We start from the raw sequence: 13,462 nt of genomic DNA, 5'->3' as shown, positions 1-13,462 counted from the left end.
GGGGGACTCAGAGTTGGATTAAAAATAAAGAGAGAGAAAGAAAATAGAAAGCTCTGAGCCAGAGCAGCGACTGCCAAGGGATGTCACAAGTTTTCTTTCTTGTCTGTTCATTGTTTTTCCTCTCCTCACCTCCTTGGGGGAGGGTCCCAGGGACGTTCTGCTCGCCGAAAGCATAGGTGTTGAGACAAGAARATGGAGCAAGGATGCTTTGGCAGAATCTGGAGAGACAAGAAGCAAATCACCATCGTGCTCTGCTTGCTTTGTTTTTCATCATCTCTTGATGCCAAAAACTGAAGTTGCAGTTTTTTTCCAGACGACAGGAGGAATCATGGACACTGCTCTCCGTGTCTTAAATTATGCCTCTGGCAATGAGCTATAGCCACTTACAAGATGTCAAGAGTCGCGACTCGATAAAAGACACTCTAAAGTCAGAGGCGAGGGAGAAACTATTTTCTTTTCTTTTTGTTTATTTTTCAAGGCTAACTTTTGTCAAGTTAGCTGGAAAAAGAAAAACAAAAAAAATCAAATAAAAAAAAAAAAGATCCGATCCAACCCTCCCAGCCACAAGTTGAATATTGATGAGTTTTATCATCTGTGTTAAAAAAAACTGAAAAAAGAGCCACCTTACCTGTATGAGGTGGGGAGGCTAAGTGGGTGGGAGAGTTGGGGAGTGTTGCAGGGGTGTTGATGGAAAAAAAAAGAAAAGAAACAAAATCTCTGCCAAATCTAGACGACAACAGAGTGTGTCGAAGAGATTGAACACACTCCTCCCCGAGACAAACTTTAGCCAACCTCATCCCATCACCTGTAAGGAAGGGGAAAAAAAGGCGGGGATGTATTTCAGAAACAAATAACTGTTTTCTGCAGTATTTCTTCTACTCCTGCAGCTGCTTCTTTCTCCTCCTCCTCCTCTTCTGCTTCTTCAAAGCATTGAAGCTTGAATCTTCTGTTGCACCCCACACAACTTTGTCTCTTCTTCTTTTTATTTTTTAAAGACTTGCGGAGTTGTAACACCTTATGGAATCCTGCATGAATGATACAAAAGAATACTACTAWTAGCAACAATGAGAATCTTCTGTCCGTGGGGGGAGGGGGGATTTGACCTCTGCCCTTTTCTTTGTGGTCTGTAGGGTTTCTCTCTTTTTTATCGAAAATACTTTCTGTTTCTCTCTTTGTACTCTGAATGACATTCCTCTTGCTTCATTTACACTTAAAAGTCAAAAGAAAGAGGGCTACGGGGAAATCGGATAGTTGATGTAGAATTATTAGGTAGCGGTGCGGGGTATGGGGGGGGGGAGTATTAGGGACAAAACAACTACTTTTTGCTTGCTTGTCTACTGTTTGTTCTGTGCCAAATGCCTGCCACTGATACAGTTGGAATTGCACAAATTTTTAGTGAAAGTAACCTTTTTTTGTAACTGAGGTCATAAAATAAAAAATAAAAATTTTAAAAGATCAAATGGGTAGCAGGGTAAAATGAGAATTTTTGGAGAAGAGGAAGAAAAAAAAGACGTGGAGACAGTATAGTGGTGACAAATCAGTATCATCCCAAAGTCTTCCAGGGTTTGGATTTTAAACAGAGGCATCAGAGAGGAAGAGACCAAGAGAAAGGCGCAGAAAGGAGAGAAACTCTTCATCTTTGTTTCTTTCTCACCGAGAGTACTAATGGAGAAACGGCTAATACACAGTATATGTTTGTAATGATCATGATGATTGTGAGAGTGACGGAATTTTTTTTAACCGTGTTCTTGTTTCGTTTCGAGCTCAGGTAATCTATTTTCCAACCTTGCGGTGGACCTCAGCCACATCATGGGAGGATGAGGCAGMGATAAGGCAAAAAGATTTATTAAAGACAGCAGGGGTTTCACCATCATTGGGTAGCCTGCAGGTGGCGCCACATGACAACGAAGCATTCACCGTTTCAGACTTCTTGTGTGGTGTTATTTTAGAAATAAAGTCTAGTACTTCCTCTGACTATTAAAACACCTCATCTGTGTTCACCGTGTGTAAACACAGGGGACTGAACTGCCTTTATGCGTGGTTCAGAAGGGTTGAAAATTTGATTTCTGAGCCTGGAAATCACCTAYGTTCTGTGTATTTCACCTCTGTGTGACTTYAAATGGAAAGTTGAGATCTTTAGGACTGGGGTTCTGTAGAAAGCTTATGGATAATCAGTATTGTAGGACATAGCTCTGAAGATGTATATATGTTTATAACTATTTGCCTCAGTTTAAAGAAATGTTCCTTCTTTGACTGATGAGAGCTAACAGCGAGTTCAAATGTGACCAAGACCAAAGTGACTTCCTGCCATCTTAAAACAAGTCCAGTCTGGTGTTCCAAGTTCCAGTCTCAAAGATTTCATAGCAATTCACACTAGCGGTGGGCATAAAAGAAACTCTTTAAATTTGTCCAGTAATTATTCAGTTTTTATTCAAATATTGCAGCTACTTCCCACTGCTCACTCCTGATCATACATTGTACTTTAAGATTCTTTCAAAATAAAATACAGTGATAGTAAAATGCTTTTATAGGGGGTGGACGATACTTTTGTTATAAAAAGTGCATAGACCACTGTTAGAAAACCACTTATGTCACAACTGTGTAAAAAAAAGTCATGATGGTCCTTCTTTAAATTATCCAGTTTCTGCCCATTTGAACTAGACTGCATATTCAAAAATCACTGCCCATCCCTAGTTCAGATCATTGCTATATTATAAGCTTTTGCATTGCTGTAAGTTTTGCATTGTGGGCTAATTTACATAGAATCATACTGATATTTGCAAGTGCAGTTAGCAGCAACAGCAAATAGTGTAGCTTTTCTGATGCAGACGAGAGCACTTGTGTACCACAAAATGCATTTATTTTGCAAAGGAGACCTGGGCCAAAAGCAAGAAAATAATTTCAGGAGATTGGTTCTGTTGTCATGTTAACTGACAAATACAGCAATATGACTTAGGGAATCACCATCTGGTATACAAAGGTCTACTTTAATTTGTTTTATTGTTAGTTGATATTAGTCACTCTTCAACTAGCTTGTCTCTCTTAAGACCCTATCACTGCATCCTAGTGTAGAGGACATTGGTTTTCTGTCCTTCAGGGGGGACTAGATTTTTAGTTTTAAGTAAACGGTGTGGTTACATTTTAACTCAGTTTCTTTGAAAAAAAAACATTTTTTAATTAATTTTTGTTTATAAGGTTCTAGTATTCCTAAAATGTTAGGGGGGAATTAAACCACAAGTTGACTCAAGATGAAAAAACTATCTGGCCAATGGACTGATTCACGTTCGATACCTTTTTCAGAGACTCAGAAGTGCATCAGAGGTGGGCTGAATTTAATCCCCCTCGATCCAGGGTCGTCCAAAACGCCTCTCAGTCCCAGACATGTTTATCCCAGCTTAATTATTAGAATATTCTTTGCCAAAATCGCAACTAGGCTGCACCAGAGGTGCTAAAGCTGCTGCTGCCTCGATCACACTTGACATGACCATAGATTTATATACTGTATAACTAGGCATGGAATGCAAAACCAACAGCAATGAGTAAGTTTTCTTTATTGTTCATAACCTTTTTCTACAACCCCGCCTCAGATCTGGACTTTCCCTTTTTATTGGTGTTTCTCTGTGTGCCTCAAACCAACACTGTTCACCAACACACACCACTGTCAGCCCCAACGTTGTTATTGTTCACTCTTTTGTTTCTTTTTAGTTGACCTACGTTTTACCTGAAGGCCTATCACACGTTGACCAGAGAATGCATTGAAAACAAATAGAAATGGGAGGAAAAAAACTGCCTATTAGTGTCTTTCCAGCCTTAGTGGGATGTCACGAACAAGTCTTTTTCACATCACTACACTTAAAATCAAAAGGCAACTAGGTATGTAGCACCTGGTTGTGGTATAAGTGGGATTTTTTTTTTTGCTTCTATATGTACACGGGTGAATGTGTTTCTGACAACTTTAATGATTTGTAATGTCGCTTGTTTCATTTTCTATACTTTGTCTCTGGAAATATTTTTCAATTTGGAACTTTTCTGTCAAACCATTGTAAAAAAAATCTGCAGCAATCTGTGTTTATATGTGTGTTTGTATGTGTGCGTGTGTGTGTGTGATGTCAGTTAATCCCCGAGTGAAACATGCAACGCCTGAACTTTCCATCTTTGTGTATATGCTGCAGTGAGATCCACTAATGCTAATTAACCACACAAACTCTTCAAAAAGCAATGTAAAGTCGCTACGGGGAGAAAAAACAAATATTTTTGTTGGTTTGTTTTTGCTTTTTTTTAAGTACAAATAATAAAAAAAAAGAAAAAGAAAAAAACTCTAGTTCAAGAAATGCATGTGCTATGTGCATGCCACACCGTGGGTTAAAAGTCATCTTCAGGACTTTAAAGAAAAAGCACATTAATTAATTAAAAAAAAATAAAAAAAGATATATAAATAGATAGATGTTTTTAAAAAAATGAACAATGTTTCAGTTTTTTCTTCTATTTTTGAAAACAAAAAAGTTAAAAATAAAAAAAAATCTAAAAGAAAAGACAAAGAAGAGACTTTGGTGAAAATCAAAGTCTTTGTTTTGTTTTATTTATTTTTTTCTTCATTTACCTGAGATTGAGACACAACACATCAATGTTCAGGACTCCACACACAAAAAAAGAACTGTTTTTACAGAAAATAAGAATAATTWAAAAAAGAGAGAAAATAAAATACAGTTCAGACGATGGTGTTTTCTTCTTTCTACTTTTGTGTGAGGGTCAGGGCGGTGCAGGAGCTATAGCCAGCGCCACTGAAGTACTCGTTCTACCTGGCTGCCTGACCTTTGACCTCTCGTTCAGTCCTCCTTTGGTTCTGTCTCTAACTCTTGTCTCTCTCACACTMTCTTTTCGCACTCTCAGCCAGTCTCACCGCTGTTTCTACCAGTGCATTTTGTAATTCCAAACAGAACTCTTCCTAAAGAATAAACTCAAGAGAGAATGCACACCTTTGTGTCTTTTTTTCTTGTTTTTATGTTGTTGTTTTGTAACTCTGTATTTGTGTGTATTATTTGTATTTTATGACTTTAACATGTGACTTATGACTTACATCATTGTACAGAACTGTGCACACACACACCATCCCTGTTGAGGGTACAATAGCAGTACCTTTGATGGTACCACGCCAGCGACAAGCCTTTAAGGTAAAATTGAGTACTTTTTTCTGAGAGTCTAGCAGCACTTTATAGTAATTTGATCTTGGCCTAACAATGACTATCAGCAACCATGTTTCCATTAACATWTTTTATGYGCATTTTGAAGTATCGCATTAAAAAGGCTGATGGAAACGACACAATTTGAAAAAACTTGAGGTGGTTTGTGGATATTCCAAAACAGTTAATGTGTGTGGRAAGATGTAAACACATTTGCCAAATAAGTTCTGACTTAGAGAAGCTTTACACGCTGTCAGCATCATCATGGATATTTCTATAAGAACTGCATTGTTTATGTCACAGACAGCAYGTAAMATCACCAATTCTAGTTGATACGACAGAACAATTACAACTTGTCTGAGAGCAACACATTCCTGAAACCTTCTCTCCATTGTTCCAAGATGTGTGACCTCCACTTCCTGTTTATTATACCCATGCGTATATCAACATCTAATGTAATTGCWCTTTACATATCCTGGCTGATTCGCTCCGAGCCCGATTGAAACATGCCTAATTTGTTTGTGTTTGATTTTTTGCGATATTTCAAAGGTTTGTTCAAAATTGGCATTACAATTGGATGGAAACGTGGCAAATYTGGTCATAACAAAACTCTTTTTGTCCAAACTGAGGTCATTTAAAAAGCTATCTACAACAGATGAGATTTCCTTTGTTCATACGCTTTTTTGCAAAACTCGACTAAAGATCGGAACTTTTCCTTTAAKTATCTCAATTTTTCTTCAAAGAAGACCGTTTAGTTTTTGTTTTCAGAATGTGTTGCATTCAAGTTAACAGAGGGGTTTATTCTGGTGTGTAACCACCTAGACTCGTATTGGTCAGCAACAGGAAACCCCACCACCACCACCCCACTAAGAACTTCAAAGGCAGGTCACCAAACACGACAGCGGCTCACACGAGAAGTGAACGATGACTTGAGTGAAATCGTATGTAGTTYATCAGTGTACCTGTGTCTGACGAATCAGTGGAGCGCATTGCTCTGACTTCTCTCTGTTGCTTCCGTCACCTTTCATGCCAGAGTTCCAGACTTGAGGACGTCTAAAACAAAGAGTGCTTGTGTAGAGAGAGGTGCAGGTAGATTCAGCACCATGACCGGACGGATCCAGATCTGTGTACACAGGCCAGTTTCAGCCGGAAGAATAATAAGCTCAGTTGGGGCCTCATGGGGTATACTCAGACCCCCCCCATCCCCTGCATTCCTTCTTGTTTTCTCACCCACTACCCCCAAAACAAACAGCTACTGGAGAATCCCAGTTGCAGGAAACAAGGTTGAACAAGGCTAAACAAGGTAACAGGGTTTTCTTGTTTAAGGGCATTAAGTTAGATTATTCTTGTTTGTTAATTTCAAAAGGACTTCAAACCAAAAGGAAATAAAAGTCTTGCCAAGCYTTAGACTAAAGCAAGAGACAATGTAAATAAAATTATGTGCAGTCYCTGGCAATATTGCAAAATGTGGTGCATGTGTTGGAGATYRGTCTCAGCTGCCACAGCAAATGTTGACATCTGTCAAAGTGTTATGGCCATTTCTGTGCTGGCCGGTGTTGATTAGCCATGGCGGCCATCTTGAWCTGGATTGACTTCTGAGTTATTCAGTTAAAGTGGAAAGTTTGATCATTTCCCAAATGCTTCTTTATAATATGCCTAAATGTTAACAACAGAGCTGACTCTAAAATGTCACTAACAGAACTGCAGCACTCATCTATTACAATACCAAATTTTAAGTCATCTGCAAAATTAACTTCTTTATTACAATTTTTGTATTTATTTTAAGTCATTTGACTGTGGCAGCCATGTTGAATTAGATTTGCTTCTAAGTAATCAGTGGTAGATGTACATTTGCTGATACTTCACCTCTAAACCAGTGTTTCCCAAAGTTGGGGTCGGGACCCAAAGTGGGGTCCCGAAACATCAAGGTGGGGTCCTGAAAATTTTTTCTGAATTACATTTTTGCCTTATTTGTTACAAAGGAGCGAGGTTAGTATATTTAAAATGGATAAATGCAGTATAAAAATTATTGTTACTATGCCCATGTTTAGTTGACCTGATACAAATGTTTATCATCTAACAATAGTTGGGGGCACAGGTCTCTGCTGCTGTTATTTTGTGGGTCAAAAGCTGAAAAGTTTGGGAACCACTGCACTTTGGTTCCCATCGTTGGGCTTGGGACCCAATTATGAGTCATGAAGCACCTTGGATAATCTCCAGAAATCAATTTAAAGGGTAATAAAATAATTGCTGATGTAATATTTCCCTGTAATTATTACAAAAACACAAAATAAGTATAAATAAGTATTTATATTTGTGTATAAGCTGTTTAGATTGTCAGAAAGCCTGTGTTTTTAGGGTTATTAATGAAGTTCATGTACTCACACCAGTTATATTTGGGGTCACAAGTTTTTGCCATGGATATTTTGTGGGTCAGAAGATAAAAAGTTTGAAAACTCTATACCTACACCAGCCCTCAAAGCACAGAGCAACAAGACCTCCATTGTTGTCTGTGTCAGTGGCTTTATAGCATCCTCCCCCTCTTCTGGACCACAGTCTCCTGAATTGTCCCTGCTTTTTGTGCTAATCACTGTGGGGGATGTGAAACTGTGGGGGAAGGAAGAAAACTCCCATAATAAAGTTTCCTGTTATTAGGCTCAAACCAGACATTTTAAAGGGCAAAATTGCTTCCACCTCTGAGGCCTGACAGTTTCGGTAAAAAATAAGACCAATTCAGGTTCATATAAAGTACAAAAAGTTTAATAAATACTGAGGTAGTTGTAATCTGWATGATTTACATTTAACACAGCATGTAGACATCAACACATGTTGCATTTAGAGTTCATTTGGACAGAAAGGCAGTACAGCATTCACTAGTTTGTGTAGTTCCGCCTCAATCCAGGTGAAGTCTCCATGACTGAAGTGTTTCCGTGAACAAGCCCAGACATGTCAGAGTCTTGTGTGGGACTTATCAGCCTTTTTTTTCTCCCGGAGCTTCCTGGAACCGGATCACTTCATGGTGCGTTCGTGTCCCTTCGCTGAGCCAAGAGAAGTCTCTACTGGGTTTCAACACGCTGCTATGACCGTCTGTAGAGGGATGGGGGCAGGGCAAGTTCCCAGTTCACTACTACAGCTCACATAGTCCAAAACGGAAGTAACAAGCAGCTGCTGAGAGCAGTACTCAAGTTTGGCTTTCTTACAGGGTAGAAAGTCTGGCGCGGCTGTCTCATGTCCCCGCCGTTTYCGTGTGTGCTGCTGTGTCGAGCCGAAAGGACACGTAGTCTCCTTGTTGTCCTTGCCGCTTGGAGCGGCGGTTTCCCGGGGCAGGTGAGGTGAAGTCCCAGCCCCCGGAAGACAGGCAGCGGGCTCCCGGAACTCCTCAACGGCTCTCGGCTCTGTGTTGGTCTCAGCCGCTGTGTGTTGATGTTGTTCTAACCCGTCAGACACGCTTTCTATCGTCGTCTGGGCAGCGTGATAAATGTCCCGGGCGGATTTCATCACCATGGTCAGAAGGAGGCTCCGGTGAAGACGGAGACCGCCTCGCTGTGTACGGGAGCTGTACAGTTTCCCCAGAGCCACAACCATAATCCTCTTGGCCTCGGCGCTGACCTCCATGCCACAGCCGGTTGTGAAGCTAGTCCGCGGGGGAAGAAAACGTAGAAACAATCAGCTTCGGGACACCGTCTCTTCCCTGTGACTTCACGCGGAGGAACAAAAACAACCCTCCTTGCGGGACAACTACTTATAACCTCGCTGACGTCACGCGTGAAACGTAATTTGTTAGAAGCCCCGCCCATCGTCTGCTCGTGGAAACTTGATTATAAACAGCTGCTTTACTCTAAAGTTCAGAGGGTATCAAAACTTTAAAATTAAACTAAAAAAATCCTGGAAAAGCAGCTTCCTAAGTCAAATAAAGTAAAACATATGTTAAAATTAACAATAATAATCTAACATAAAGCTTTAGAAACATGTAATTTGGTTTGATGGGAGGTTAACCTCAAGTCAACTTGAACCTTTTTCTATATGAACTCCACGTCTAAGAATCAAATATAATTGTAAAATGTATCATTTATTTACATATTTATATTATTATTATTGCAAACCAAGCTGAGAGGTAGGGAATAAGTTTTGAAATCAACTCTGATAGCAAAATATCTTGTGAACCACTGGATAGATTTTAATTAAACTTTCAGAAAACAATCAATGAATGCACATCCACAACTGGTTTCCTTTTAGTCAACCCAATTCAACATGGCTGCCACAGCCGACTGACTCTAGAAAACACAAAAATAGCTACAACTCAGTCAGTTTTACAGATTTTGAGCTAAAATTTGGAGTGGTAGGAGCTTAACAACGTCCCTAACTAATACTTCGTACACTGCCCATTGCATAACAATTTTGATTATTTATAATTTTGGCATAAACTGTCGAAGTTCGCTCTGTTTGTCTGTTAGCAAAATATCTAATCAGCAACGTGGTAGATATCAATGAAATTTTCAGAAAGTATTTTTTGGAGACATATGTATGTATAAGTGACTAATTTTTGGAGTCAGTAGCCTATCATTCAAAATGGCTGCTACAGCCAATCAAACTTGACTAATATAAAAACAGCTACTACTCAGTCAGTTGTATATATTGAGTTAACATTTGGTTGGTACTAGCTGGCAATCACTCACCACACATACCTTGGTTTATGTATTGCATCATGCATTAAAATTGACACAAAATGATCCTTTAAAGTTGACCAAAACGGCTGTAACTCAATTACTCCTCCACACAAGATGATCTTAGTCTAAAAAAAACATTTCTTATATATTCTCAGAAATATTATTTTGAAATAATTATAAAAACACTATGTACACTTTCACTTTATTGATACTTAGCCCACAGCTCTGTATGTTTGGACTAGTTGAAGCAGAAATAGTTTGATTTGTTGAACATGTTTGTCTATTTTTAGCCCTTCTCACATCAGGAATGTGAGGTATTTCACTCCTGCAGCTTGCTGGAACAGCTAAAAGTGCCTGCAGCTTTCCTGTGGTCTCACCCATCCCCCACATGTGCTGCTTCCTTTCGCAGGAAGCACAAAAAGGGGAAGAGGAGTTTAGCAAACACATGCCCATATAAAGCACTTCCTGTTCTTGTGGGGCCTTGCTGAGGAAAACCCATGACGTGCCTGGGAGCCCTTGTTTCCTGAAGCCATTTAAAGCAACAGCAGCACTGGTTGCGTCAGGGTTTGCTACTTCCTGAAGGCCATATTTGGGCACAAAAGTCAATTTACCCCCACAACTCTGCATGAGGATTCAGAAACTGGAAATGCATTCATATTTTATTGGAATGTGAAACATTTACTGTGTTAGAATAACAAATTCAGAAAAGATGAGACATATTTTAAGTTTAACGGTAGTTTCGGTGTTTAGATCCTGAAGACAGTCTTGTTTTATGCTGTTTCTGCAGAAGGTCTTTGTTCTCAGTTTGCWTTTATTCCTTGTCTTCTTAGTAAACTTTTAAACGTTTAGTCCTGCATTAGTCACATATATTAAGAGGTAGCAGACATTATGTTTTCAATTTGAATTTAACCATGACTTTGAATTATATCCACTTTATAGCAGTGTGCACTRAATTTGAATATTATGTGGTGTAAAACACACGTTCTGAGTTAAAAACACTTCATTTTACTTTGTTAAACATAGTTTTGCCTGATGAACGTGGTAAAACTTCATAAAACGTGTTTTTTAATCAATTTCCTTGGAATGATTTTTGACTGTTTTTATCTTTTTTATTTTACATGATTTTACTATCCTCTCTGATTAATAAAGTCCCATAAATAATAAAAAAAACACTTTAAAGAAATAATGCAAAAAATATGATTAAATGAATGAACGTTTTAAATAAAGTTAAAAAGGTCATACTGAGGTAGTTTGGTCATGTAGCGAGTTGATATGAGAGGAAAAAGAAAGGGTGATTAACTGTTTCTGTYCTGCACTATACTTTATAACCTGCTGGGGCACCAGGTCAAGTTATTGACCAATATTTATTCACCCTTTTTAATCAGACTCATAATTTACCAAAGTATGAGATTGTATAATATGCAGAGAATTTTTATCTCAGGCCAAAATACTCAAAGATAAGCAACCAGCTTTGTCTTTTATGGTAATTTATTACAAAAATATAGCAAGAATCAATTTCATTGAATCATTAATGAAAACAGTAAAACTAACAACATGAAAGGCGAAGCAAAAAGGTTTCAAAACAGTTGAAGGTTGAAATTATTATAGACTGATGTTATAAGTTAAGGTCTGGATGTTTAAACATTTATAGAACGAAAACATATTTTTCCCAAAGGAAATATTTTTCTTCTGTTATCAGTTGACAAGAGATTCAGGTTAAAACTTATAAGTTTTTGTCAATTTGAAGAGAATATGTTAACGTCTTGGTCAGATTGTTTATTAGTATTTTCTAATCTTACGCAAGCCAAAAGAATAATGTCGAAGTTACATCAGCTGTTTAACCAGGATCGTTCTGCGAACACTTCATGTGTAATGCCTTAAATTAGGTACAGTTTGTCAGCTCACCAAAGTTGGAGACTTCCAGCTGTCACCGAAAGTGAAGGCTTGTATGCTGGACTCTAAGGTCCAGCTGATTCAGATCTGCCCTGGAGGTCATTACGGAGAGGTTTGTTCAAACTCTGACTCTGGGACGGCTTGGCCCTCCGTAACAAAACAGCCATATCAGACCCCGCCAGGTCGGCAAAACTTCTTGTTGCAGTAATTACATTTTTTTTCTCTGATGGTTAGCTCGCCCATCTCAGTCCAGCCTGAAAATGTCAAAACCCAGCTCAGCACTAACTGAAACTGGCTTCTTCCAGTTTGCATGCAGCRTTCAGCTGTGTATCTTCTAGACACAACACTGATACCAGGTCTTGTCACAGAAGTCAACATATTTCTTTCTGGGMGAAATATGTTGACAGGAGAGAGTGGTTGTATATGCATGACAAGGACAGATTATTGAAGCTAAGATAGTTTTTGTCTCTAAGRCAGCTTTTCAGAACAAAGTTCATTTAGTTATGAGACATGACCAGTGGAGGTCAAGGGGTCATGTCAGAAGTCACAGTCGTTCATGCTACAGTCATGTGCAGAGGGACAGCGAGTGGGTTTATTGATAAATGTACAGGCAGTCTAAAGGTAATTACTATTATGAAATGTTTAAATGAACTGTGAGGGAGGAACAATTCGAAGAACGCTTCACCATTCCTGCACAGAAAACACAAATAGACATGTTAGACAATGCATGGCAGTGGGACCAGACAAACACGGGCCCTGAAAATTCTATTTAATATTTATCATAATGTTTGTTTTACCACAGAGCCCCCAAAATTTTTTTCTCACAAGTACATCAAATAGATAAGAGAAAAACACAAAAAAGATGCGAGAAAACAACCWGCTGTGGTGTCTTCTGTCCACCAGGAGGCAGAATTGTCTCTTTTTGGTACAAAGTCTGAATGAGCTGCTGTCATTAAACACCTGATATCTGACTCACCAGTTATGAACAGACCAACGAAGGTCAAATTATTCTTTTTAGGCTCCAATTTGAATGAATTTACTTTYTAAAAAAGTATTTTAAAAAGATACAACCAAGTGCTAATCTTGCAGCTTTATTTTTAACTATGCATTTTATGTCCTGATGCATCTCAGTAATCCAGGTAGAGAAAATCAAAAAGATAACAATACGTAGGTCCTCTGGATGGTTTCTTCTTCAGTGAAACATTTCGTCTCTCGTCCAAGAGACTTCTTCAGGCTGATGAGTTTCAGGTGAACTCAGCCTTAAAAGCACTGCCTCCACATGGTGGACAAACAGGTTAGTCACATGCAAAAGAGGGTCATCGCCTAACAATAGGCTTGATTAGCTCTCTTGTTCATAGAGGGTCCTGTGCCCCATCAACTGACTTATAGGTTTGGATGCTGTGGTTAGGTGTTGTGTTATGTGTATGTAGTGAGTGCAAGCGGGGTTCAATGTCCCCTTGTTTTTGTCTCTCTTTCCCTCTTTGTGTTTGGTATCATTGGGGCCCTGATTCACACCTTTTGCTCACAGGGGGGCTGAGTCATACTTGCAATAACAGCATTGTAGGAGGAGGACAACTGGACACGCAGGCCTCCACCTCTGTTTAATGGTGGATGGTTTTTCTTCACAAAGATGGCTTCCTTTACTCCTCTCTCAAACCAACGTTCCTCTCCATCAAGAATGAGAACATCTTCATCTCTGAAAGAGTGACCGCTGGCCTATAG

General features: G+C 39.0%; 1 protein-coding gene across 1 annotated transcript; it reads right to left on the bottom strand.

Moving 5' to 3' along the window:
- Positions 1-7,924: 7,924 nt before the first annotated feature.
- On the bottom strand, positions 7,925-8,933 carry ier2a (immediate early response 2a). Its single transcript, XM_014020892.1, has one exon. It carries the CDS (start codon positions 8,793-8,795, stop codon positions 8,247-8,249), a length of 549 nt encoding a protein of 182 aa, XP_013876346.1. The 5' UTR covers positions 8,796-8,933; the 3' UTR covers positions 7,925-8,246.
- Between the last annotated feature and the right edge of the window lie 4,529 nt (positions 8,934-13,462).

Source organism: Austrofundulus limnaeus, unplaced genomic scaffold (genome assembly GCF_001266775.1).
Source record: "Austrofundulus limnaeus strain Quisiro unplaced genomic scaffold, Austrofundulus_limnaeus-1.0 Scaffold271, whole genome shotgun sequence".
Lineage (NCBI taxonomy): Eukaryota > Metazoa > Chordata > Actinopteri > Cyprinodontiformes > Rivulidae > Austrofundulus > Austrofundulus limnaeus.
This window is presented reverse-complemented; position numbering and strand designations above follow the sequence as displayed.